General features: G+C 36.4%; 1 protein-coding gene across 3 annotated transcripts in view; it reads left to right on the top strand.

Annotated features, from left to right (window-relative positions):
- The window catches only part of RBM26 (RNA binding motif protein 26), a 58,582-nt gene that overhangs the window by 15,401 nt on the left and 16,439 nt on the right, over positions 1 to 26,742 (top strand). Inside the window, exons 5-17 of one of the 3 annotated variants that reach the window (XM_009332045.1) lie at positions 528 to 739; positions 2,589 to 2,849; positions 5,416 to 5,655; positions 7,139 to 7,279; positions 7,656 to 7,796; positions 8,811 to 8,922; positions 9,721 to 9,880; positions 11,302 to 11,466; positions 15,046 to 15,177; positions 16,137 to 16,208; positions 19,387 to 19,515; positions 21,696 to 21,770; positions 22,429 to 22,599. In XM_009332045.1, coding sequence (XP_009330320.1) covers positions 528 to 739; positions 2,589 to 2,849; positions 5,416 to 5,655; positions 7,139 to 7,279; positions 7,656 to 7,796; positions 8,811 to 8,922; positions 9,721 to 9,880; positions 11,302 to 11,466; positions 15,046 to 15,177; positions 16,137 to 16,208; positions 19,387 to 19,515; positions 21,696 to 21,770; positions 22,429 to 22,599 — 2,011 coding nt within the window. Of the gene's footprint in view, positions 1 to 527; positions 740 to 2,588; positions 2,850 to 5,415; positions 5,656 to 7,138; positions 7,307 to 7,655; positions 7,797 to 8,810; positions 8,923 to 9,720; positions 9,881 to 11,301; positions 11,467 to 15,045; positions 15,178 to 16,136; positions 16,209 to 19,386; positions 19,516 to 21,695; positions 21,771 to 22,428; positions 22,600 to 26,742 lie in introns of all 3 variants that reach the window. The other 2 variants (XM_009332044.1, XM_009332046.1) reach the window with 2 other exon arrangements.

Raw genomic sequence — 26,742 nt, 5'->3', positions numbered from 1 at the left:
TATTTTCTTTCTGTATGGACACCTAATAAGCCTAAAAATAAGACTTCTGGCTTTTATGCATATGTAGTTAAATGGCGAGTATATAAGTGACAGTGTAAACTGTCTCTGAGTTGTGCACAACTATCACATTTGAGTTTTATGATTCATTTTTAGGTTAGATTTGTGGTTTATATTACACACTTACTCTGCTCGGTATTGAGATTGAATTGTGATGATTTTAATTTAGAAGCCTTCCCTTCAGTAACTGTTACCTTTTTGGTGTTTCCAACTTGGGGAAGGTGCAGTATTGGGCAGAAACAGAATTTTACATACATTTTAAAATCTTACGGATGGTAAAAGTAAAATGCATAAACCAAATAAAAGAATTTAAAAAGTCTTCTGAGAATAAACGAAGGGCCGTAGTTAGATTCCATTTGTAGCTTTTCTCTAATTTTCCTTTGCCATTTCTTGAGGTTTTTAATGGTAGTTAAAGTTTTAAATTATGGCTTCATAATTTCTATAATTAACCTACAAAATTACATGTTTAGAAGCCGTGATGAAAGGAAAAAAGATGAACGGTCTCGGAAGAGAGATTATGACCGAAATCCTCCCAGAAGAGATTCCTATAGGGATCGATACAACAGAAGAAGAGGGAGGAGTCGGAGCTACAGCAGGAGTCGAAGTAGAAGTTGGAGCAAAGAGAGATTGCGGGACCGGGATCGAGACCGGAGCAGAAGCCGGAGCAGAACACGAAGCAGAGGTACCAACAGTTGGTCTCTAAAATACGGTGAATGTTGCCTACAAAATTTAGACACTAAACTTAAACACTATGTTCAAGATGTACCAAAAATTCCTCTATTGTTCTTGTTTCTTTGTTCAAATTTAGCTTGGTTTTCTGTGGAAATAAGGCTTATGTGATTACGTTTTCAGTGCTTGTTTTCCCCTCTTCCCTCCATTCTTCTCTAATACCTTTGACTGTGTTGGCCACTTTTAAGCAATGTTTTAAGAGAGGCAGAAAAATCCGAGTTAATTGCATTTCATTAAGTTTTAGGAAACTCAGGGTCTGGTTTGGGGAGATACAGAAATTAATACCCACTGTGGAGGTGGAACTGGCAGAAATTACCTGTTTGACAGCAAATGACTTGTCAAGCAGAATAGCACAGCTCTGTTCTTCTTGTCTTGTCCCCTCCTTGGTGTCACAGGGAGGGGCTGAAATTATTACAGTAAATATTTGCATTCGCACACATATCTGTAGGACTTAAGGCTTCGGTACAGTAGTTTTTCGAATTAAACTTCTTCAAAAACAAAGCTGTTTATTCAGCTGAAAAGAATGCTTTTTCACCCAATACTGTTACTGATAAATTGGAAAAGGAGCATTGAGAGTCATTTTATATCTTTAGTCTGTCTTAAATAATATAGAGGTAAAAATAGTCTGGTTTAAGTCTCCTGTGTATTATTTTTCTTTCTATAGAATGAGCCTTGGTAACTCAGCCTTAAAAGTAGGAATGCAGAGTTCCTGAAAATATGTGAGCAGATATTTTCCAAACAACTTAAGAATGAGCAGTTATATAGCATGCAGCAGTTCAACTAAAAGACTACAATGTGATTAAATCTTAATTTAAGGATTATTTTACATAAACTGCAATGGTAATATCTTACAGACAATATGTTATAGTGAAAGCTTTGTTTCTTTTTCTAAGCATATTAAGAAAAGCCTGTTTTATCCACACTTACCTGCCATCTTTAAGACATTTTTATTAATGTTCCTTTAATGTGGGGTTACTTGAGTCTGCCAATTTACCTCATGACAGAGCTCTTCTGTCTTAATCTGGATACTTACTGTTTATTTATTAATGATTCTATTTGATGGTAATATTAGAAAAATTAAGAGAATAGTTTGTATGTGTTCAGAATAAAAGGTCATGTTACTGCTGCATCTGTCCAGGAGTGTTCCACACCTGTCAAGCACTATTATTTCTCCAGTCATAACAAAGCTTTGCATGCAATAAATATATGCTTTTGAATGCAGATAAAATGAAGATAAACAACATGAAGATACAACAATAACAGTGTCTGGAAAAATTAAAGATGTGTAACTTTTATAGTGTTTTCAAGTGGTGGTTACCTTTTTCTTGCCCATTGCTTCCCTTTATTCAAAATAACTTTCCATCTGAAGTTCTTAGAATATATGTATATCAAAGATGTACTCTGCTTCAAGTTAAATAGGGTTTCTGCTTTACTGTGGGTATAGCTGTTATTAAAATACCCCAGTGGCTGGCTATGTACTTTTAAGATTATTACTGTTCTGATTAAACCTTTGGAATGTAGAATCATGGAATAGTTGAGGTTGGAAGAGAACTCTGAAGGTCCTTCTCAAAGCAGATAAACTGGAGCAGGTTGCTCAGGACCCTGTCCAGTTGGGTTATAAATAACTCCGAGGGTGGAGACTCTACAGGCACTCGGAGCGCCACCTGTAGAACATTTCAATTATCATTTTTATATTTTGAGTTGAACTGATGTTCAGTAAAGATACTTAAAAAGGTTAGCAGCTGCTTTTGGTGAAAATGTGCAAAGGAATCATCCAATATAACTTTTTTTTTTTAATACAGAAAGGGATTTGGGAAAGCCAAAATACGATATGGATAGAACAGATCCATTAGAGAACAATTATACTCCAGTTTCTTCTGTGACAAATATTTCATCCGGCCACTACCCTGTCCCTACACTGAGCAGCACTATTACTGTTATTGCTCCTGCTCATCATGGAAATAACACTACTGAAAGCTGGTCGGAGTTCCATGAAGAGCAGCTGGACCACAACTCCTATGGAAGACCTCCGCTGCCAAAGAAACGCTGTAGAGATTATGATGGTAAGTCTGTATTTTTTTTAATTGCTTCCTGCAGTTATGACTGGCCACTTTCTGAAAAGATTGAGGTAATTTTCCTTTCTTTTCCTGATCTCCTCTGATACTGTGTTTTTTCTATTACACAATTCTTGAATGCAAATTTTATCCCACTTTTTATTAACTTCGCTTTTAGACAGCTTTCTTTATTAGTGTTTGTATAGTTTTTTAGTTACTGGAGTTATTTTACATAGATGAAAAATAGGATGTTTATATTACAAAGTTATAAAAAAAATCCAGTTTTACCCAGGTTTTCTGTCTTATGTCATGTTCAAGCCAAATACTATTTGGTAGTTTTGACCATGATTAGCACCTTACTGACCTCATCATTTTTTTATTCCATCCTACCTAAGAGATAATTTTTAACTAGAAAGGTCTAGAGCTGCAACTCTAGGCTCATGTTAACCCATTTTTTCCGTGTAGGTGTTCCTTAAAATTGGGCGGCTTTTTGTGCTTATCTGTGTCTTCAGCTATCATTTTGCATGTCTTGTGCCAAAATCCACACAAGAGGCTGCTACAGTTGGCAGTGATTTAGCTAAATTCAGCCAGTCAACCTGTTAGCTCAGAAGAGTTTAAATATCCCCCTAAAGTTTTTTCTGCTTTTTTTTTTTTGTTGTTGTTGTATACCAACAATGACAAGTTTAAGATCTAGGCCAGTTTACATTCAGAACTCTGATTAGAATAGGATTTATTTTTAAGTAAAGAAAATGGGAGGCTGAGCTCTCGAGTGTTGGCAGAGTTGTACTTGTGAAGAACAGCTTTGCCAGTCAGTATATGTCACAGCAATATTGTGGAGCAAGTAGAGTTGTGAAAGCGTAGTTTTGTTTTGAAGTTTTCTTCTAATGCAAGCTGAGCTGCAGAACATTGTGTCATGGCCTCCCAGCTCTACAGGTTTTTTAGAAAGGAACAAAATGTGCGGGCTAGTATACTTTTGAAGTAACATCTGCAGGCATGACACTAGGACTTTGTACCTTTAATAATCTGTCTTCTATAGCAGCTTTTCAGTTTCTGAATATGAAGCAAATGATAGTGTGTTGGAAAACTGTGATATATTTGTCCTCAAATTTTTACTGGTTTTTTGTTTTCCTTATGTTTCTGACCATTACTAAAATCTCTCAGTAGATGTCTCTTCCATTTGCTTTTCACATGGCTGGCTGTGTCTTCTAAATTTATAAGCTCATCTCTCTCTTCAGTGGCTAGCTGGTTTCAACATACTGCTCTTCCTATCTGCACTTTCATGTTTTCTACTTGATCCTCTGCAGCACTTCTGTTTTTCCTTAGCATTTCAGTTTATATGTTCTATAACTCTTCCTGAAGATGAGGTAATACAGACTGCTTTTCAGCGTCATGTTTTGAGGAAGTGGACACTCGGCTTTCTTCCTATTTTATTGGAAGACGTTTTGAACTTTTCCCCCATGTTGCATTGCAATGTATTGGGGTTTTTGGGGGGCTGTTGCTAAACAGATAATCACAGAATCATAGAATAGTTTGGGTTGGAAGGGACCTCTAAAGGTCATCTAGTCCAACCCCCCTGCCGTGGGCAGGGACATCTTCAACTAGATCAGGTTGCTCAGAGCCCTGTCCAACCTGACCTGGAATGTTTCCAGGGGTGGGGCATCCACCACCTCTCTGGGCAACCTCTTCCAGTGTTTCACCACCCTCAGCGTGAAAAATTTCTTCCTTATATCTAGTCTGAATTTACCCACCTTTAGTTTAAAACCATTACCCCTTGTCCTGTCGCTACAGGTCCCACTAAAAAGTCTGCCCCTATCTTTCTGGTAAGCCCCTGTTAAGTATTGAAAGGCCGCAGTAAGATCTCCCCGGAGCCTTCTCTTCTCCAGGCTGAACAACCCCAACTCTCTCAGCTTTTCCTCGTAGGAGAGGTGTTCCAGCCCTCTGATCATTTTTGTGGCCCCCCGCTGGACCTGCTCCAATGTTTTACTTGCATGTAAAAGAAAAGAAATGGATGCATATTCGTGTTTGTTTATATGTATATTTCATATTTACATATGTATGTGTATATATACATATACAATACATATATGTGTAAATAACAAAATTTTTTGCTCTTACATACTCTTAATTCTTCCTGAAATAATTGCAAAAGAGAAAAAAGAATTGGTGTGAATTTTCTCATGTCGGAATTTTAAAATATTAACTTCTAACTTTAATAGGGGTTTCTTAATCCCAGTATCTGCACTTTTTACTTAGAAACACTGTGGTTTTGTTAATGTGATGTCACCTAGATTTCATTATTTGCTTTCGGAGTTTGTTCCAATTCAGTGCAGAATTAATTCTTCAAGAAAAATCTCTTATGTTTATTCTGCTAGAAGGTCACTGCAATCTTCCTGTGTGCTGACTGTTAAAATAAAGTTAAATGGCCAATTTCATTTTCTAATATAAATTTCTGCTGGTATGTGAAACTCTTAATTTACAAACTGTTGCATTACATATAGAACATCTCATATCTACTCTGAATCAAACTACAGCTATTGAATACTAACAACAATTCCTTTTGGTTTTGATGTTTCAGAAAAGGGTTTCTGTATGAGAGGAGACATGTGCCCTTTTGATCATGGAAGCGATCCAGTAGTGGTAGAAGATGTGAATCTTCCTGGCATTCTGCCTTTTCCAGCACAACCCCCTGTTGTCGAAGGACCACCTCCTCCTGGACTTCCTCCCCCTCCACCAATTCTGAGTCCTCCTCCTGTTAACCTTAGACCTCCAGTGCCACCACCAGGCCCCTTACCACCTAGCCTTCCACCTGTAACAGGTAATTAAAAAAGATTAAAACCCATTTTTAGTAGAAAAGCCTGGATGTTACTTGAGTTGTATGCAGTGCAAAAAGATGTTTTAAGAATGCCAACTATATTTTAGAAAGTTGTACTATGCTTTACTACGGCGTAGCTTACCCCAAAATTATTGGTTTTTATAGTAATTGTTGCATAGTTGATTGTTGTAAAATTTGCATGTTAAATGTGAATCTTGAATATGGAATAATATTTTAATTGTGTTTAAGCAAAAGCATGGCATGGAAAAACTCAGTTCCTTGAGTTTTATAAGAGAAGTTGTCTGAAACTGACCACTGTTAGAGAGGAAGGGAAAATCCTGGAAGCAACAGATATTTGGCATTTCAGTTGTAATACTACAAGAGAATTTATGACCACATCAAATTTACATCTGAAAACATGTCATTTGCGATTGATTTTGAAACTAAACTTGTAAAGTAACTAAGAAAGAAAATTCTCCAGCTTGTTTACTCTTTCATTGGAAAGTGCTTTGGCTCAAGTACTAAAAATTACATGAAGACTTGTGTGCCTGGCTGTCATTTATAAAATAGCAGTTTAGTATTCAGTTCCCTTGTGTGGTTTAAAAACTGTTACATTAGTTTTATGTGATTATTCCTTTCTCTCTTTTTTTATTAACTTAGATATCCCACTTGGTAGAATTATTCAAGAACAATTGGTATTTGATATTGCTTGAAAGTTTCTCAAACTGTTTTCATTTCCAGTTGATAGTATATTTAAGTAAGAACGGAATTTATTTATTTCCCTTAGTATAGAGAGTAACCATATTGCTGGAGTGATCAGTTCTGCCTCACATGCTGTTTCCAGATCTGTGTGGAAAGTCCAAATATGTGACTTTATCTTTTCCCAAAATGTGGTTTTGCCAATGATTAAATTGAAGGTCAGGCTTGACTGCTCTGCTTTGAAATTGTCATGTTACCTGTTGTTTTTCTAAAAAAAAAAAAAGTCAAACCAACCGACCAAAAAACCCCCTCAGTTTTAAGAAGGATCCCTTTGACTTTCTGCCAGAGTTGTAGGTATCTTCTTGGGTGTTTAGAAAAATAATTTCAATCAAGTTAGTTATTGTCGTCATAGGATATTTTTGTTATACACTATTAAAAAATATAATTTGTTTCTTTGAGGGGGTTTTGTAGAGCTTTGAAGATCTTCTGTTGGTGAGTATAAATACCAGCTTAGCAATCCAATTTTGCTTATAGATAGAAGGTGTTTGGAGAATTGTTAAACTATTCAGATGCTTTTCTCTGTACTCAAAGTTCTGAGTCATTTGCTGGTGGGCATGGTTTCATATGAATGAATGGTACAACATTGTGCCTGTATATGTGCCCTCTCACCTCCTTTTTTTTTTTACATTGACCAGAAATGTTTTTAAGGCTATTTCCTTATGGGTTGAGTGTAATGTAAGTCTAGTGGATAGTAAATGAATGCAGTGTTTTCCTTTGTTTTTGACAGGACCACCCCCTCCGCTTCCCCCATTGCAGCCTGCTGGCATGGATGCTCCCCCAAACTCAGCAACTAGCTCAGTTCCTACTGTTGTTACAACGGGTATTCATCACCAGCCGCCTCCTGCTCCACCCTCTCTTTTTACAGCAGGTGTAGTACTGAGGCTTTGCCCACAAGGTTTGCTAAATAGAATAACATTAATTCATATTATACTGTACTTTTTAGAGATTGTAATTTCATAGTTTGGGAGAATAAGTTTGTATCATTTAGACTGTGACAGTAACTTAACACTCTTCTAACTTAGTTCAGGACAGAAGTAAAATTTGCATGTAAAATGTGAGTCTTGACTATGGAATAATATTTTCACTGTGTTTAAACAGAAAACTTGGCATGGCAGTTTTTTAGGATAGTTGTTATACAACTCTTCCATTGTAACTATATATTGTAATTAAATGAAATATTATATTTGAAACCTTAGGGGTTTTAACTGCAATTTATTTTAATTAGACAATTTCTTTGTTACCAGAAACGTATGACACAGATGGCTATAATCCAGAAGCTCCAAGTATAACAAATACTTCAAGACCTATGTATAGACATAGAGTACATGCCCAAAGACCAAATTTGATAGGACTCACATCAGGTGATATGGATCTACCGCCCAGAGGTATGCTCTCAAAGCTATACGTATTTAGTTTAGCTGGTTTTCTTACATTAATGCAGATTGAGGCAGTTTTTGGAGAATGTAATACTGGAAAACATTGTATTTTTTTTAATCTTCTGGAATTAGGAGAAGTTTAATTGAATAGGGAATTATGCTCATAGTTGCTTTGTGTGTGCATTTTTACAGGTAAAATGAAATCACTTGCTAGAGTATTGCACAGTTTACACTTTGCTGTAATAACTGATCACTTTGTACATCTTTTATACAGAAAAATGTTAATATTTCTGTAACAGACTCTTAGGATGATTTTTGCTGCGGAGAGGAGGGAGTCATTTTTATCTGGTAGCAGACAGTTATGCATGAGTAACCTTAACCTCATAGTTCCTATGGCCCTGAGAAGAAGCAACAGCATACAAAATGAGAAAGGAAGAGGGATAAAATGAATTTTTTTAATATGGGTTTGTTTACATTTGTATGTATTTGTATTTAATCTTATTATGTTTCTGTTGGTGTATTTTCGGTGAGGAGTCCCCCAGTATGATCCCTGTTCTTCAGCAAGAGCAACTCCTTTCCCACCCCATCCCTAAATCTTGCTCCTAGGTGTTAGTGCTCTGGAGTACTGTACACTTCATATAATGAGCATTTTTGTGTGTGCCATTTAATAATAGAATGGAGGTGTTAGCAGAAATGGCGTGAGCCTCAGAGTATTGTATGGGACATTGTGAATCAGCGAGTGCAGTCATCTTGAGGCAGATGCCTTCTGTCACACCTCTTTTGTTTTCCTTATGTATGATGTTACTGTGACAAAATGAAAGCTGTTAGCTATTTTGATCTGTCACAGCATCTGTTGACAGTTAAGAAGAAAATTCTGTGACCAAGATTTTATCCAGTTTGAACAAGGATCATAGTCATTTCAAAATAAGTAGTTGTGCTTTTCAATGCAAATTCAGAATACCTTTTTACAATCAAATGCACAGAAAATAAAAAAAAAAGTAAAATCTTTTTGTCTGTTTACAGAAAAACCACCTAATAAAAGTAGTATGAGAATAGTGGTAGATGCTGAATCCAGGAAAAGAACAATTGGTGCGGGGGATGGTGGAGTTCCTACAAAGAAGACTTGGTTTGACAAGTGAGTGCTCATTAACACGAGGTTGGCTTAATAGTTGGAATTCCATGGAGCTCTTTTCTGTAATCTGAAACATACATAAATCTGTATAAATTGCAAGCAAGTTGAACTGTGAATAAGCTGACTGTACTAAAATAAATCACACTATAGAGTGATCTGTATTTGACTGTCTTCTCTCAAAGGCAGTATAGAGATAGCTGAAGCTGCTTTGGATGATACCAAGATCTACTCCCTGAAAGCTGGAATGATCTAAGAAACAGAGAAGCTGCAGTGTGATGGTTGTTAGGGATGACTGATTTTAGTTTTGAAATGTGAATTGTATCATTGCTATTTTGGATTGAGTTACCAGGTATGTTACTGACAGAAAATACAGGGTGCAGTGCTTAGCGTCCAGATATACCTGGGGTGACAAAAGGTTGGAAGGGATTTTAAGAGATTACTGGGACTGAGGAGAGCCTTGAAGTAATAGTTACTTGAAACATTAGTGGGGAGATTCTGTGGAATGGCCAAGAAATATTTTTTGGAGAGAAGCAATGTGAAAGCTCGGACTGACACGAGCAAATTATTGTGAACTATCTCGCAGTTTTATGTGCTGAGGTATGCTGAGAGTATCAGTGGGGAAAACTGCAGGTATATGGGCCTGTGTGCTGTACTCTTCTACACTTTTCTAAAATTACTTTTTTTTTTAAGTCTGCAGATCTTTGTCTCTCATACATACGTGCTCCTATGTAAGCATATACAATTTAACATTGTGTTTGCTAGCTTGCTATGGATTTCTGGCTTGATTTTTATTTGTTGCAGGCAAAATTTTAACAGAACAAATAGTCCAGGTTTCCAGAAGAAGGTGCAGTTTGGAAATGAAAATACAAAACTTGAATTGAGGAAAGTTCCCCCAGAACTTAACAATATCAGCAAACTTAATGAGCACTTCAGTAAGTTTGGAAACTTAGTCAACTTGCAGGTAAGAGTCAACAAAGAGAAGTATGTTTTGACTTAATCATAGAGGTAGTTGCTAAAAGGAGAATGCTTATTGTTTTTTAAATGGTTCCCTGAAACTTCTCATTATTTTCCTAACTTGTCTCTTAAACGTGATCTCATTGTTTTTAATGGAATTGTCATTGAAGAAGCAGAAATGAAATGTTCTAGTCTTCTTCTAGATTTTGAACAAATGTTTTCCTCACAGATAAGACTTTTAAGATACATTGTTTAAAACATTGAAAATTGATTGGAAGTGTTTTTCCTTCACCCCTTTTCTTAAGTTTGGATCTGATATCGTAAACTCTCTGTATTTTTTGAGATAAATTGTAAATATAGAAAACCTGTATTTCTCATCCAGAAAGCAGTCTCTGTGATATAATTGCTTTCTAGTCCCATAGTAGTGGTGGTTTATCCCTTATAATTACTTTGTAGTGTATCTGAGTGACCCACGTTTCTAAACAGAAATAAGCAAACAATTAGAGAAAGATACAAAGGAGGTGCAAAGAACTATGGCCTAACTTAGGTTGATGTTACATACTGGAGGCTGTATGTGTAATGTCAGTATTTCATATCCAGTCTCTAAGCTACTCAGTCTGATCTTTCATCGTGTTTCATTATCAACAACAAGTTTCAGATGCTAGCTACTGTTTTTATGTACACTTTCTTGTTTGCACTGAGAGGTTGAACGAAGGAGTGTAATATTTTCGAGCATACTGGTATAGTACAGAATAAACCTCCCATGCCTGTCTGAATGCTGAGGGAATTTAAATCTCTCTTAATTGCTTTTAAATATTGCTAAGCCTTTCCATAGTTTGCCTAAGAATATGGGTGTATTAGTAGGCACTGTGATTCCGTAAGGCAAGTAAAATTGTGTATGAATGTGTATAGAGAGACAGACAGATATGCAGGCAGATATTGCAAGCTATGCTCTTTTTCCAAAAGGTATGATTTGGTCCTTTTGAAGGTGTCTAAAATAATACGTTAATGCTCAAAGGAGGAAAACCAAACTGAACTTTGTTGTCTAGCTCTGATACTAGATAGGATATTTATTAACTGACCCCTGTATTTTTTTTGTAGCAATTTTCTTTACTTGAGTGATGCTTCCTCTTGTCTTTCACACAGCTACTCATATTTGCAATTAGAAATACTGTTTGACTTTAGATATTTTACTTCAGTTTGTTTTGGGTTTTTTAATTATTCTTAAAATTTATTAGCTTAATCTCAAGGTTGCTTCTTGACACCAGGCTTTTCAAACAATCATGAACGGGAAGTATTTATCTGCTGACCCATATTGGGTTTAAATTGTAAGCTTCTGAGCCTTGAAACTATTGATTTTATGATAATCGAGACATAAATGAAAATCCTACATGCAGTAAGTTTTTTTTCTTCTGTTCTAAATCTTAGGTTGCATATCAAGGTGATCCAGAAGGTGCCCTTATTCAGTTTGCCACACATGAGGAAGCCAAGAAAGCTATATCAAGTACAGAAGCAGTATTAAATAATCGTTTTATTAAAGTTTATTGGCATCGAGAAGGCAGTGCACCGCAAATCCAAACCACCACACAGAAGGTAAAGGATCCTCTAGATAGAATAGAGTCTGTTCTATCTAGAATGTTACGTAGAATATAATCTTTTAAACATTTTTAAAAAATGTTTATAGAAAGTAAACTAAGTACTTTTGAAATAATGAATATGTCATGTAATTTTTTTCCAAAAGTTACTGTTTAATTCTAGATTCTTTGACCTCAGATACAAGTTTCAGGAGTTGATTAGCAAGATAAGACTGAAGGTATCTAAAGAAAGCCCTTCTGTGACTTACAGAGAATTCCACTCTGTCGTCATCTCATGTGCAGCAAGATTTGATGCTGCTGTCTGCTGAATAACATCTATTTTGCTTTAACTAGTGTAGGCTGGTTTTTTTCTTCTGGTGAGCATAAGAGAGGCAGCAGAGTGACATTTCTTTTCTTGGAAGATAATCTCCATTTTCTTCCAAAAGGTGGTGTTTTTTTCGAGCCTCTTCCTTTTTCCTTTCCTGTTGAGCATGCATACTGCTATAGAAAGTAGCAGTAGAATTTGTTTTACACAAAGGTACCTATATGTATATACAGATACACACACACACATATATATATGTAGAGAGAGAGGACATGGAAACAACAGTGTAAGAGGAGAGCTGCATTGGAGAGACTAATTTTGTGGAAATGGATCGGGGACATTTTACATTTTTAAGTGGAGAGGGAGGTGCTCATCTCCCTGGTATCTAGTGACAGGACGTGTGGGAGTGGTTCAAAGCTGCATCAGGGGAGGTTCAGACTGGACACTAGGAAGCATTTCCTTACAGAGAGGGTGGTCAGATACTGGTACAGGTTTCCTAGAGAGGTGGTCAATGCCCCATGCCTGTCAGTGTTTAAGAGGCATTTGGGTAATGCCCTTAATAACATGCTTTAACTTCTGACTAGCACTGAAGTGATCAGGCAGTTGGACTAGATGATTACTGTAGGTCCCTTCCAACTGAGCTATTATATTCTAGATTTTTGAATTGAATTGCGCAGTGGAGCACCTATTGGGTGCATCGACATACTTTTGGCTACATTGGCATAGTAGCATTGGCAACTTTTTAAGAATATGAAACAGCTATTGCTGTTGCGGAGCTTAGATTCGTAACCTGTGGCAAGCCAAATCAGATTTGTTAGCAGGCCTAGTGGTTCTACTCAAATATAAGGGGAAGCCTGGATTCTCCCAGGTTGTGTAGGTTATTGGATAGTGAGTCTTATCAGTTAGCTCCTGGTGTAGCAAGTCCCTCTAAATACTTGTGTATCCTGCTTTATTGGATTTGCTGTCAGTGTGGAACAACACATTCTACACTTAGGAAATATGAGGCAGGCTCTGTAGAAAAAACATTCATTTATTTTTATAAAATGATATAATGAGCAAATGAGGATTCTTTCAGTTGCTGCTCTAAGTTTTGAATTCATTCTTTCTCTGGGTGGTGTATGTCGTCATCATTCAGAATCAACGACCCAGTTTTTCATAGCAATACTGCTGTAGGGCATTTCAGGCAAGTTTCCTTCCTCCCCTTCTTTTGTAACAAATGCCCCACTTTTTATCTACAGAAATGCAGTTTTAATGGCACCTGTCTCACTATCTCCCCAGTTATCATCCTTTAGATTTGAGTTTGGAATCAAATTTATAACTATCCTTGATGCTTGATCTGAACTAGCGCTACTCAAAATGGTATTTATTTTCTAAGCTTGATTTACATCTGATCAGCCAGAAGAGGGCAGTGGAGTATGTCATTTGCATTCATACAGTCATTACCTCACCTGAGAAGGATAGCTTGAATAGTTATTGACATCAGCTTATTTGCTCATTATGCTATCCAGCTTGGAGTATTAACTGTGTATTTCCAAACAAATATCTGATCTGTATATTTGTTATTTTGGAAAACATCAACTTAAAATAGTCTTATGGCTTTTAGTGTTGTTACTAGCTTCCCAGCACACCACCTTTGGTGAGTTAACCTTGATGGTTTGAGCATGAATTCCTCTTGGTACCAGGTGACAGTACTAAGCATTCTTGCTTCACAAAGGACAGCCTTTCATCATGTGTCAGGAAACTACAATTTGAAGTCTGTTACAGGTGATAGAGGGCACACAGTGACAAGATTAAAATTTGAAGTGCAATGCTTTCATCTTCCTCTACCCCAAAATATAACAATTATCAAATTGTTGAGTCAGTAAACAGGTATTTTTAATTCATAAGCCTTTCAGGAGCATGAATATTTACTTCCCTTTTCATTGAAATTAATAATTGGTATAATATCTACAAGTAGTGTGGAAACTCTTTTCTTATAGTACTTCACATACTATAAGTATTTGAATTTTTGTCAAGATTTCTGGTGTATTAATTAGTTACAGCTGAATTAATATCACCTGTGTTTATAATGGTTTCTGGCCAGATTTTTTTCTGTGTCAGGCACTAAAGACAGGCTTTTGAATTTTTTTCAGAGTAAAATCAGTTGGCTTTTAAGTTGCCCATTCAGTAGTATCTAGTCTTGCACTATTTCTTGACCATTGCTGTTTTCTCAGCAGGATTACTTTGGAAAACTCTTACTGTGGAAATTCTGAAAGGAGTGGAAGTACTTAGTAAAGATGGTGGGAGTCAACTATAATAAATCATCAAATAAAAGGCATCTACCAGGAAGCAGAAATAATGTGCTCTCCACATCTGTGGTAGATAAAACAAGAAGTACTGGGCTTAAAAGGCAGCACAGGAGATTTAGGTTAGATATTAAGAAACATTTTCTAATGCTAAAGGATACTGAAACACTTTTACCTAGAGAGGTGATAGGACCTCTTTCACCGGAAATCTGTAAGAACTAGATAGATAGATAGATACTGTCAGTAATGGCTTAGGTATAGCTGACTTTGCCCTGGACTGGAGGAATGGATTAAGTGACCTCCTGAGGGTTATAAATATGACAGGAAGCTTGCTTGGAAGCATATTTTTTGGTCTTAAGTGTTTAGTGGTTTTGTCAAAGAAAAAAGGGCAAGGTGTTAGCTGTCAGGGCATATCCATGGGAAGTTCAAAGATTAGCTGCTCTGTTTTCTTTTTCCTCAGTCCCATGACTGCGTGTCTCCATATCCTTCTTTCTTTTTCTATTTTGTCCAAGTTAAACACATAGGAGATGAAAAGTGACCTATCGCTGTAAAAAGCAAGAGTCTTTATGATACAAGTTTGTCTTCTGCCTTTCTGTAACTAAATGGTTGATGATGAAAGATTTGTGAAAGGAATCAGAAGACTGCTCATTACTTTTTGTTCGGTTCTAACAGGTGGAAGTTAAGGTAGTCTAAGCAGACATGATTAATAGAAATAGACCAGAGTAGTTTGATCAATTCTGTGAGCTGCAAGTGCAAAATAGATGTAATCGCTGTATGCACTACACAAATAGTCAGTATAGCATCCTAAATCTCATTAAGTGTTTATTTTTGCCATCAGGTGAAAAAGCTATTGAATGATAGGAAGGAAGACGTGTAAATCTAAATGCCATTGCAGCAATTTCATTGTGTATTTATTGGACTATATATGTAGCAGCCTTTTGTTGTTAATATTATGATGTGCTTTTTTGGGGGTTGGGCGGTGTTACAGGTAATACAACCCTTAGTTCAGCAACCTAGTTTACCAGTAGTGAAACAATCGGTCAAGGAGCGCTTAGGTCCGGTACCTGCAAGTAATATTGAACCTGCAGAAGCACAGAGTGCCAATACAGAAGTCACTCAGGTATGTATGATTAGTCAAAAAATTAGTTGCACGTTTTTCTTTCTGTAATACGTTCCATAGTGCATGAATATATCCGTTACAGTTACTCATATAGTGAAAGTACACATTTACTACTTAGAAGTGCATCTAATTTGATTGTGAGTGATGTTTTGATATTAAAGTTTTCCTCAGTGCAATGATATTTGGCTTTCTTACCCAAGCATGGTACTTAATTTTTAGTATCATAGCTTTTTACTTAGTTTAAAAAAAAACCAAAACAAAAGACTGAAAATATTTCAGTAATGTGGTGTTAAATTGCAGTTTTCAGATTTCAAAATAAAGTTGGTTTCTATCCAAAGAACTAAAAGCTACCCTTTTTTTAATATTGTATCTGTTAAACAGCTAAAACCATTAGAGACTGATGGTCGGCATCTAAAAGTGTTTTTAGTATTTGTATGTCACCCTTAATACAAGGAAGAATGTAACCTCATATCTCATTATTAGCATTGTGCCACTACTTTAGTTTTACCTCTGAAAAGGAAGACCACCACACTTCAGAAAACATTTGTAGTTTAAATTCAAACAACTTTCTGCAATTGATGCCTGCAAATACCAGATTATAAAACACAAAAACTGAAGTGTATTTAAAAGGGCCTGTGTAGATAATCATCTGCCAGCTAGCATGTCATGGACTTCTTGCAAAAAATATGTAGTATAATCTTTGATTCCATATTTGGCTTTATCTTTGTCTTATCCAATCTATTTATAGATGTATACTAACTGTAAAATCAAATATCTAAAATTCATTTTATCAAGTGCTTTAATACTATTTTTCGTGTATTGTTGGTCCAAAGTCTATGGTTTTATTAGTTTAAAATGTTTTTTCTAATTTCCTAACATTTGGAATTACACAGGAAACAGTAAAATATTCATAAAATAAAGTAAATATTTGAACTATAATTTTTTTTTTGTTTTCTTAGAATGTGACTAAATTATCTGTGAAGGATAGACTGGGTTTTGTGTCAAAGCCAGTTACTCCAACAACTGAAAAGGTAAGAGAATGTTTCATATTCTCTTCCTCTCACATTTAATTTCAGTAGAATTAATTTTATTATAAAACCCCTTGTGTCAATATTAAGTTTGTTTTATAACTATGAATAAAGTTATGTGTTAAAGGTTAGTTTTATGAAGTAAAATATATTGAAACTCAGCAGATGGCTAAATGGTTATAAGAAGAATAAAATATGCTAGGACAGAAGCTGCTATTCTGTGGTTTTCATTTTAAAATAGTAGGTTCCATTTATTCAGTCATGAAAATAACTAGATATGTTCCAGGATCTTGATTTGTTAGAAGAATAAAGAAATAAATTTTAAAAATAAATAAATTTTGACACTACAGATGAATCTGTAGAAAGCCTTTCTATAAAAACGTTGTTGGGCTTTTGTGTCCCTGAAAAGGTGATGCTGTAAACATTTACCCTCTTATTTGGTCTTATAATTTGCAGTACTTATGAAAAGATAAAAGTGGAAGTTAATCAGTATAGAAAGGACAAAGAGAGGTAAGGTGGGAAAGGTGCATCTGAATGGTGGTTATGAGTATGTATTTTGCCCAGTGGTTGCAATTTTCAGAACATGGAGTTGTTGATGTGTTTACTTTAGTAGCAAAGTTTGTGATGCATGTTTCCAGACCTATTTAGCACCTTAGGGGACAGGCTTCCCCAGTGTTTATAACATTCGTTTGAGAAGACTTTTGATAGAAAGGCAGCAAGTTTTACCCGGCAACAAGATTTCTCTGCCGAGGTATATATATTTTCTATTGGGAATTGACTTGACCTGAAATGAATGAAGCGTCCGCTGCATTTTTCTCCTGCCCCCTTACAATATGGCAGTTAATTGATTTAGTGGAATCTAACTACAGTAAAATCCACCCCAAAGATACTATGCTGTACCTAGCACACAAAGGTAACAATGCTTAATGTTGAGCTGTAATTGTAGAGGATGTCTCTTCGACTCATTTCAAGCTGAGCAGTCCACCTAAATGCACTGTTGTTGGCTTCTTGCCTATATTTTGTCATTGGTTTGATTAGTTGCGTTTTTGTTGCTGTAAATTAGTTGCAGATAAATACCTTACTGTGTATTCCTGAACTGTATTTTACATACATACTATATACTTACTTTAGAAATAGGAAGTCTGCTTCAGTTTGAGTGGAAATACTTTTTTTTTTTCCCTTCATTCCTTAAGAGTTGAGTTGTCCTGGAAAGACTTCTCTACAAAGAGTAGATTCATGCTAAGATGTGTTTTCTGCTGTGCTGTCTTATAGTACAGACTGATTTTGATTAGCTGCTGGGCTGTTCAATGGACTGGTGAAGCAGCAGTTTCCTTTAGCATTTTTAGTAGGGTTCTGAAACTTGGTTTGACCCATTTTTACCTACTATTGTCCCTTTACAGGGAAACACCTTGCTTAGTTTGCAGTGATAATGCTCTGTAATCATTAGAAATTAAATGATTGAAAGCTGTCAGAAAACACAGATGTCATGTCCTAGATGTTTTTTTCCTTCTGACTGAGTACAGGGTTTGACAGGAACTTCCCAGTAAGAAAGTAGGTAGCTATGCTTCCCAAAGAGCAGGAGGAAAAGGAGACAGAACAGTCATCGTGAGGCCTTTTAAGATCTGTATAGGGACTTGCAATTTATGAACTTGTGAAGAGATTCACATTATTCCTTCTCTTGAATAGTATTAAGAGATTTAGAAGACATTAATGTGTTGCTTCTTGCTCTTCTGTATTAGTTGATGCAGGTAGGTCTGCTGTGGCATCTCTCCTTATATTAAAAGAGATGAGGAAGCATGGTTCACTCTGCCGTGAAGTTAGTTCACGGCAAAAGGAGTGTGTCAGTATTTTTATCTTTGGTCCTCTGTTTGTGATGTAGCCTGTCCTAAAGCTACTTTGTAATAGGAACTATATGATTGGGATGTGCATACATTAATGTGTTTTAATAAGTTAAAAGAAAATTCCTTCATCTCCGTTTTAATGGCCTGCTCAGAGCATTTTATATCACCTTTTATAATACCCCATAACATGCTTTGATTTTTTTTCCCCCCCCTTTCTCTCTGCACTGCCTACTCTAGAAAATACTTTACTGTGGGAAGAAATAGTATAAATAGCACAGTGAAGTGAAAAGCTTTTATATGAAGCATTCCTGTTGTAAATTCTTCTGATCTCTTCATCTTTTCTGTCTTTCTAATGTTTTTTTGGCTGTCTTTTTTTTTTTTTCTTTTTTTTTCCCTCCGGTTGGTGGGCATTGTGTCTTTTATGGAGTGCATGGTGACCAATAGACTCTGCATGCATCTTTTAATTTTCCACATATATATAAAAAAAGTATTTTTAAACTCCTGGAAATGATACCAATTGCATAATTGCTGTGATTTGCTAACAAGGTGGACAAGATCATGCCTATATTATCTCCAGCACTTAGCCATGGATTTTTCAACACTAATATGGCCAAAATGTCCTTTAAGGAACATGATAAGAAAACAGAATAGTCCAAACCTTCAGGTATTGTGGAGATGTATACAGTATACTTTAGAGAGGTTGTAAAGCAGACAGCTGTGTTCTCAGTTATGTCATGAAGAAATTTTCATACCTCATTTTACAAACGTAGGAAAGAGAACAGAGAGACATAGAAGTGTCTTCCTTTGCTGTACAGTGTTGAAGACTTCCCTGTACTTGAGTTACTTCTTGCTGATTGTGCAAGTTCTACTTTGCACAAACTGCATATGAAAAGGAACTATTGTATCTACTTTGGACCTTAGTCTCTAAAATTATGTTGAATTTTTGCTTAGAAAATTCATGCAGCCATGAAAAATTTAATTTTAAACTTCAAAACAAAAAAGAAAAACTTCAGTTATTCTTGCGAAAATCTGTCTTCTGTTTCCTTAATTATGCTCAAATATGTAAAATTTTATATATTTGGAACTTGGAAGTACATATGAATCTCAGTGGAAAGGATTTATAATCTGATGTTTATAATTCTTAGATATCTGATGTGATGCTGCCTCTTTAAAAATTGTTTAACTTCAGCAACTCCAAATATAATTGTTACACCACATTTTTATATTCCATATCATCAAAACAGACAAAAGAAAAGACACTTATATATTTTTAAGCACTCATGTTTTTTAAAAAAAATTGAAATTCACTGGCAAAAAAATAAAATGATTTCCTCCTATAGGTTTTATCCACTTCTACTGGCTTGACAAAAACTGTGTACAACCCTGCTGCTTTGAAGGCAGCACAGAAATCTTTGCCTGTTGTTTCCACTTCCGTGCTAGACTCTAATGAAGCACAGAAGAAAAAACAGGTAAATTAAATATGCTTCTTTATAAAATGGACCTAGATTGGGAACTTGTGACCACTAGAGAATAGTGCATTATGTATATTCATCTCAAGAGCATAGATGAAACTAGTTATAAGATTAAATTCACTATAATGGTTTCTTTTCAAAGAACAAGAAAATTCAGCATTGTTTTGCTATTTTTTCAATGTATGTTCAGGCAGTGTAAGCAGGTTTAAAATTCTCTAGAAGTTCAAAATGTGAAACACTTTTTCCTGGAAGCAGAATCTCCGTGTTGAGGCATGAATTGTCTATCGTGAGTGAGAAGGGAGTATAGTATAGTCACTATTCTTCTCTCTCAAGCCTTTCTGGAACTGGCCTTTATTCTCAGTGTGTTTTGTACTTGTGACCAAAATTGTTTCTTCACTTGAGAGAACTGAGAAGTGTATGACTCTGCATTTTATTGTTTCCAAACTATAGTTCTGCATCCATTTTTATTTTTTGCGTAGTACTAGGTTTTCTCTTTTTTTTTGTATATATTATAGAAGAAATGCAAGAAAAATGCATTTGGCCTTGAATAGGTTGCTTAGTTGTAGTTTAGCTTGCTTAGAATTTTCAAAAGAACCCAGTAAAGCTTCTTTTTCACATTTATTCTTGTCATTTAGAAAAACTAAATACAGGACAATGTTTATCTTACCGGTTGCAAACAACAAATTAAGTGTTCGATACTAAAGTAGATTCAAACAGAAGTATTGAAAGCAGTATAAACATTAAACAAAGATTTTAGCCTATTGGTAAGCTTCTGTAACTAATTTGAAATAGCAGTTTGTAGCTGCATGTAAGTTGTGGCATTAGTCCAGGCTTTAAAGAAATCACTTCTAATTTTGGGATTTCATTTCATATTTGTTCCCTAAAGTATGTTTTTTCAGAATTAGAGCCTTTACCTTTCAAGTTAAGACACTAAGTGCCTGTGAAATGGCAAAAATCTCATAATAAAATTATTGACTTAGCATGACAGCTGTAGGGGGTTTTTTTGAGAGAAGACACTGAAGACACGCTAAGTGATTGGCTCTTTTTTCATGTGCTCTTGTGCTCTTTCCTCTCTTCAGAGATTTCTTATTACAATATACTAGAACTTGTGGAAAAACATGATTTTGTGGGACTCACTCCCTTCTTTCCTTCTGTCTCCCTAGTTTTTCTTAGTATTCATCCCCTTGTCTTATCTTCCCTTTCCCTTCACAAAAATGATTGCACACTGTATTGCAAAACTAACATTTCATGCAGCAGATTTGTCAGTATTTGGGAAGACATACAGAAACCTTATTACTGTTTCTTTTTTATGGCTGTTGTGCGTTTATGCTCTTTGTATAAGGTAATCTACTTGCAGTCTGATCCCAGTTGATTTGTGATCTAGAGGTACAAAATCATCTTCTGCCTCTCCTATCCCATTAAATATATTGGTATCAAAGCTCTTAATTGTTTTCTGCAAATATCCTGCTATCTAAGACTTCTACATTCTGTATCTGAGAGCAAGAAGCAATTGCTTTCTCTCAAGCGGCATTAGTAGGAGCTGAGCACAGCAGCTGTGGCATCTCCTGCTTCTTCTGAGTGCAGTATGTCACAAATTTATCAGTTTCAATTCATTTTGATTTGCCCACTGCAATGTCAAGATTCTGTTTTTAGCAGATTGAGTAGTAGTACTTGTCACTTCCAAGTTATAGTAGTCAACACAAGAGAGATGGTTTTCTTTGGGTAACATTTTAATTTTAGAAAGTAGAATGTATTTTCTTTTTGCTTGTAACTGTACTGGAGAATGTGTTTTAATTGATGGACTTGATTTACAGTTGCTTTCAAGATACTGTCTTTGCACATTTAAAATCTTGTATGTTGTACCTCTTGCGGTAGTGTATTATATTGCCTTTCAGCTTTCCGTGGAGTTGTGTAAGGGGTTACTTTGTATGTAAGTGATAATGAAGTCTTCCCAGCACAGGTCTAAGAAAGATCATTAGATCCTTCACTAATTTGGCAATGCATTGTTTTCCAAAACATAATTTGAAATATTGCCTATTAGTACCTTGAATTTCTGTTACTATTTTTTTCCCTGTTACTGTAAGTTATTACCGTGTAGTTGTCAGATATAGTATATTATTCTTCTGGAGTTACTTTTCAAAATCTAGAAACTTTCTGTAATATTTTTATGCTTCTAGGAAGCATTACGACTTCAACAAGATGTGAGAAAAAAGAAGCAAGAAATCTTAGAGAAGCACATTGAAACACAAAAGGTAAAAAGTTAGCATTAAAGAAAGTCAGCAATTCAGTTGTAAAATCTCAGTTCGCTTCTCTGAAATATTTCAGAATTTGTAAGCATGAGCTACAAAACTGACCTATAGAATAAGCATTCTCTTAGAACGGTACTATCACATTATTTTAAGTTTAGAGTTTTAATCTAACTTTTCTTGTTAGTTCACTTCGAAAACAACAAGTTTACGCAATTTAGGTGCAATTTTAGTTAAAATTGCCTAATTTGGGTGCAACACGCATATGTTTTTTGGGAGAAGTGAAAACCTGAGATTTCCACTTGACAAGAGCAGGAGAGATTGATGTAGAAAAGTATGCCTGACTGCACTCGGGCCTAGGAGGAGAAAAAGGCCAAAATGTCATTTAAGTTGAATAAAAGTTTTGAGATAATTTAAGTATGTTGAGCAAATCTGTTCCAATGAAATGGAGATATCAGATGTTCATTAGCAAATGAATTAATCAGAGATTCAGACAAAGAATTTAATATAACCTGTTAAAAGCCCTGTATGTTGAGTTTGAAGATCACAACAAAAGAAATGCAATATTCTGCTTTTCCATTAGTTGTAATGAGTACTGGAAAACAGACTTGTAATAGTAGTTGCTAAGTAAAATTATTATTTTTTTTTTTTTTTAATTGGACAGATGCTGATTTCAAAGCTGGAGAAGAATAAAGCCATGAAGTCAGAAGACAAAGCAGAAATCATGAAAACACTGGAAATTTTGACTAATAGCATTACCAAGTTAAAGGATGAATTAAAAGGTGTATCACCAGGAGGAGGGGCTCCTTTAAAAAGCATGAAAACTAAGACTCAGGTACTCAAGTTTTGGTCAGCTTTTTAATAAGATGAATTCACATGCTTATGTCAGCAGAATAAAAATACGCAGATACATCAGCAGTATTTAGAACCATACTGGTTTAATTTTTAAGTCGTCTTTGAAGTGAGATTGGTTTTGCCCTTTTTTTAAAAGAACGTAGTTAATTTTAAGACCATGCTGTTGTCTAAAAGGTTTATCCACTGTTACACAGATAGTATATAATCTGGAAAACCAAAAAAAAACCAAACCAAAAATCTTATGATTATTTCTTTTGCTTTACCCAATCTTTTGTGTACAGTCTATTGCTTTCTTAAACTTTTAATAGAAATCATGAAAATAGTATTTCTTATGCAAAAGGATTATAATTATGTAAAACATATCTTCTGGTCAGGTTTAATACACAAAACAAACTGCTTCATGAAACTACTTGACTACTGTACCGATACATATAATTTTCTAGGTTTTTTATGTCACTGAAATTTTTCAATATATCAAGCTTTTTAGATTGAAGATTATACTGGTCAGTTTTCCTTTGATCTAGCTACCCATGTTTGGGTTGTACCTGTGAGAGGAGTTTTCCTTCTCTGCTATCATTCTTGTTAGTTTATGGCTATAACTAGTTTCCCAGCTGCTTAAAGATGCAATTTATATTACCTTTTTAAAATGCAGTATTTTGCTTTTTATAGAAGTGTTTGCTCTTAAGCAGGTCACAAGGTGATTAATGTGTTCTTTTAAATACACTATAAGCTTTTGTTGCTTTATCAAGTGAGGAAGTGCGGACTAACAAAAGAGCAGATTTTTGTACAGTGTATTTTCCAGTAGAAGACAAAAAGCCTTGATCTTTTCTTGCTGTTTTCATTCAGTTCTTAAATCTTCAGAATACTTAGTCTTCTCTTCTAATGTTTTGGGATTCTGTTTTAAAAAGCTGGTGTAACATTACAACCCAGATTTAATTTAAATGGATCATTAGTTTTCAGTGTGAAAGAGCATTTCTACTGCTTTATTTTACATAGAAATATAGGCGTTAAAAGTAACTGCAGTGTAAATTACAGTGATGTGCAGTTTTGAAGAGAAATATCAAAAAGTAATGCTGAAATGACCTGTATGTACTCACTGTAGCTTCTTATGTTGTTTGTCAGTCCAGACAAAGTTGAAGCAGCATATTTTTATCGTGAAAGTGGACATAGATTATAATTTCTGGAAGTCAGTTTATACCTCTTAAAACAACTTCAGTTGCAGTGGAATACTCTACTGTGTTTTAGAGGGGGAACTAACTGTAACAATCCCAGAATTCAGACACTGCCATAATAAGATTAAATTCCTCTTTTTTTGGAGAATAGAGACAAGATTTTTTTGTTGTTTTTGAAAGAGAGTGGATGTTGTTTGGTGAGACAATTTTTCTGAGAGGTCTGGAGGAAGTTACCTACCTGTAAAGAGAATTTGAACAATAAAAGTCCTAGAAATTGGCAATATTTTCAAAGCTGCATTTGATTGTTAAAGCCTCATGTTTTTGAGAAATACTCTTCTGCTGGTGGTGTACAAGTGCTTCATAAATTTGAACAGGAAGAATAGTTTATAACAGTTTTGGTCCAGGAATAACGGTTTCATCACATGCAAGGAAAGAATCCAGACCCATAGGAATGAAGAAGAAAGTCGCATCGTGAAAACTTGGTAAATTCTTGACTAGAGAATTGTGAATGCAGCATTTTAACCCATGACAGTTATTTTACCTTGAGAGTGGTCCAGTAAGTTCTTAGAGTGGGCAAGAAAATAGTCCAATAACACAAAATTGCTCAAAATGGTTGAGAATGGAAGGGATTTCTGGGGATTGTCTTGTTCCATCACCAGGCACCACTAAGACGAGTCTGGGTGTCGTCTTTACTCATCCACACTGGGTATTTATACACATGGATAAGGTCCCATCCGCCTGCCACCTTCTCATCCTGAAGTCAGACAATTCCAGCTCTGTCAGCTTCTACTCATAGTAGTAGACGCTCCAGTCCCTTAATCATCTTTGTGGCCTTTCGCTGGAGTCTTTCCAGCGTGTCTCCCTTGAGCTGGGGAGCCTGGAACCGGACACAGCACTCCATATGTGGCCTCACCATTGCAGAGTAGAGAGGGATCACCTCCCTTGACCTGGTGGTGTTGGTCTTCCTAATGCAGCCCAGGAGTCTGTCAGCTTTCTTTGCCACAAGGACACATTGCTGGCTCATGTTCAACTTCTTCTCTGCTACCAGGACGCTTGAGGTCTTCTTCATGTGGGCAGCCCCCAACCTCTACTGGTGGCTGGGGTTATTCTTCCCCAGGTGCAGGACTTGGCATTTCCCTTTGTTGAAATGCAGGAGGTTCCTCCTGCCCCATTTCTCCAGTGTGTCAAGATCCTTCTGAATGGAAACGCAACCAGCTGGTGTGGCAGCCACTCCTCAGAATTTTGTATTGTCCACAAACTTGCTGAGGGCACACTTTCTCTTACCATCCAGGTTGCTAATGAAAATGTTGAACAGTATTGACTGCTGGGGTACACAAGTAGTGACACGTCTCCAGCTGGACTTTGTGCCACTGATCAGAATGCTTTGAACCCAGCAGTTTAGCCAGTTTTCAGTCAATCTCACTGTCTTCCTGCCTACTTAGCATGTCATCCTTTTGGCTGTGAGGATGTTGTGGGCGACAGCATCGAACACCTTACTGAAGTCAAGATAAACAACTTCCACTACTTTGCTCTTGTCCACCAAGCTAGTCATCTCATTGTAGACGGCTGTTAAGGTTAAGCATGATTTCTCCTTCCCTTTCCCCAATCACCTTCTTGTTCTTAATATGCTTGGAAATGGTTTCCAAGATTATTTGCTCTTTCATCTTCCCAGGGATTGTGGTGAGGCTGACCAGCATGTAGTTCCCCAGATCTCCTTGCCCTTCTTGAAGATCAGGGTGACGTTTGCTTTTTCTCAGTCCCAAGGAACCACCCCCAAATGCCATGACCTTTCAAAGATAATTGAGATTGGCTTTGCAATGACATCAACGAGCTCCCGCAGTACTTACGGTTGTGTCCTATTGGGTCACAGGTATTTGTGTATGTCCAGTTTGTTTAAATGTTTCCTAACTTGATTCTCTTCTACCAAGGGTAAGTCTTCCTTGCTCCAGGCTTTTCCACTGGTCTCAGGATCTGGGATTGCTGGAGGCAAGTCTTTCCAGTAAAGACTAAGGAGTAGGAGGTATTGAGTACCTTGACTGTTCCTGTGTCCTTTGTTGCCAGGGTCCCCGTTCACATTCAGCCCACATTTTTCACAGCATAGGGTTCCTTTTGCTGCTGCTAGGCCCGCAGAAGCGTTTCTTCTTGTTCCCCACCCCCCTTGCCAGATTCAACTTCACATGAGCTTTGGTTTTCCAAACCAGTACCTGCATGCTCAGACAGTTTCTCTATATTCTTTCTGTGATCTGACCCTGCTTCTATCTCTTGTACACCTTGGTTTTGGATTTAAGTTTTGTTAGGAGCTCCTTGTTCATCCCAGCAGGCCTCCTGCCACCTTTGCTTTATTTCCTGCACGCTCTGGAACTTGGAGGATGTGATTCTTGAAAATCATCCTGCCTTTCCAGTAGATATCCAGGCCCAGGGTCTTCAAACAGGAGGCTTCTTCCAATTGTCTGAAGAAGGCCTCATCTACTTCTTTTACCTGGTCAGGCAGTGTGTAGTACACACCCATTGCAACGTCACCCGCATTGGTCTGCCATCTTAATCCTGACTCATAAACTTTTGACGGGCTCATCATCTGTACCCAGGCAGAGCTCTTTGCGTCCATACTGCACTGTCACATAAAGGGCAACTCCCACTCCTCGCCATCCTGGCTTGTCCTTCCGTAAGAGACCGTATCTGTCCACTGCAGCACTCCAGTAGTGTGAGTTTTCCTACGATGTTTCTGTAGTCTCAGTGAGATTGTAGCCCTGTAACTGCGCACAGACATCTAATTCCTCCTCTTTTGTTTCGCATGTTGTGTGTATTAGTGTACAGGCTCTTCAGAGAGGCACTGATTTCCCAGAAAAGAAATGAGATCTTCCCCTGTGATACTGTTCTGTAGGCCCTCCCTCATTTATGTGGATTGGTATGTGTATGCTTGAGGTGGAATCCCCCTTCAACCCAGTTTTGTT

Source organism: Pygoscelis adeliae, unplaced genomic scaffold, assembly GCF_000699105.1.
Source record: "Pygoscelis adeliae isolate BGI_AS28 unplaced genomic scaffold, ASM69910v1 Scaffold98, whole genome shotgun sequence".
NCBI lineage: Eukaryota > Metazoa > Chordata > Aves > Sphenisciformes > Spheniscidae > Pygoscelis > Pygoscelis adeliae.
Note: the sequence above shows the minus strand (reverse complement) of the source record. Positions and strands in the feature narration are given on the sequence as shown.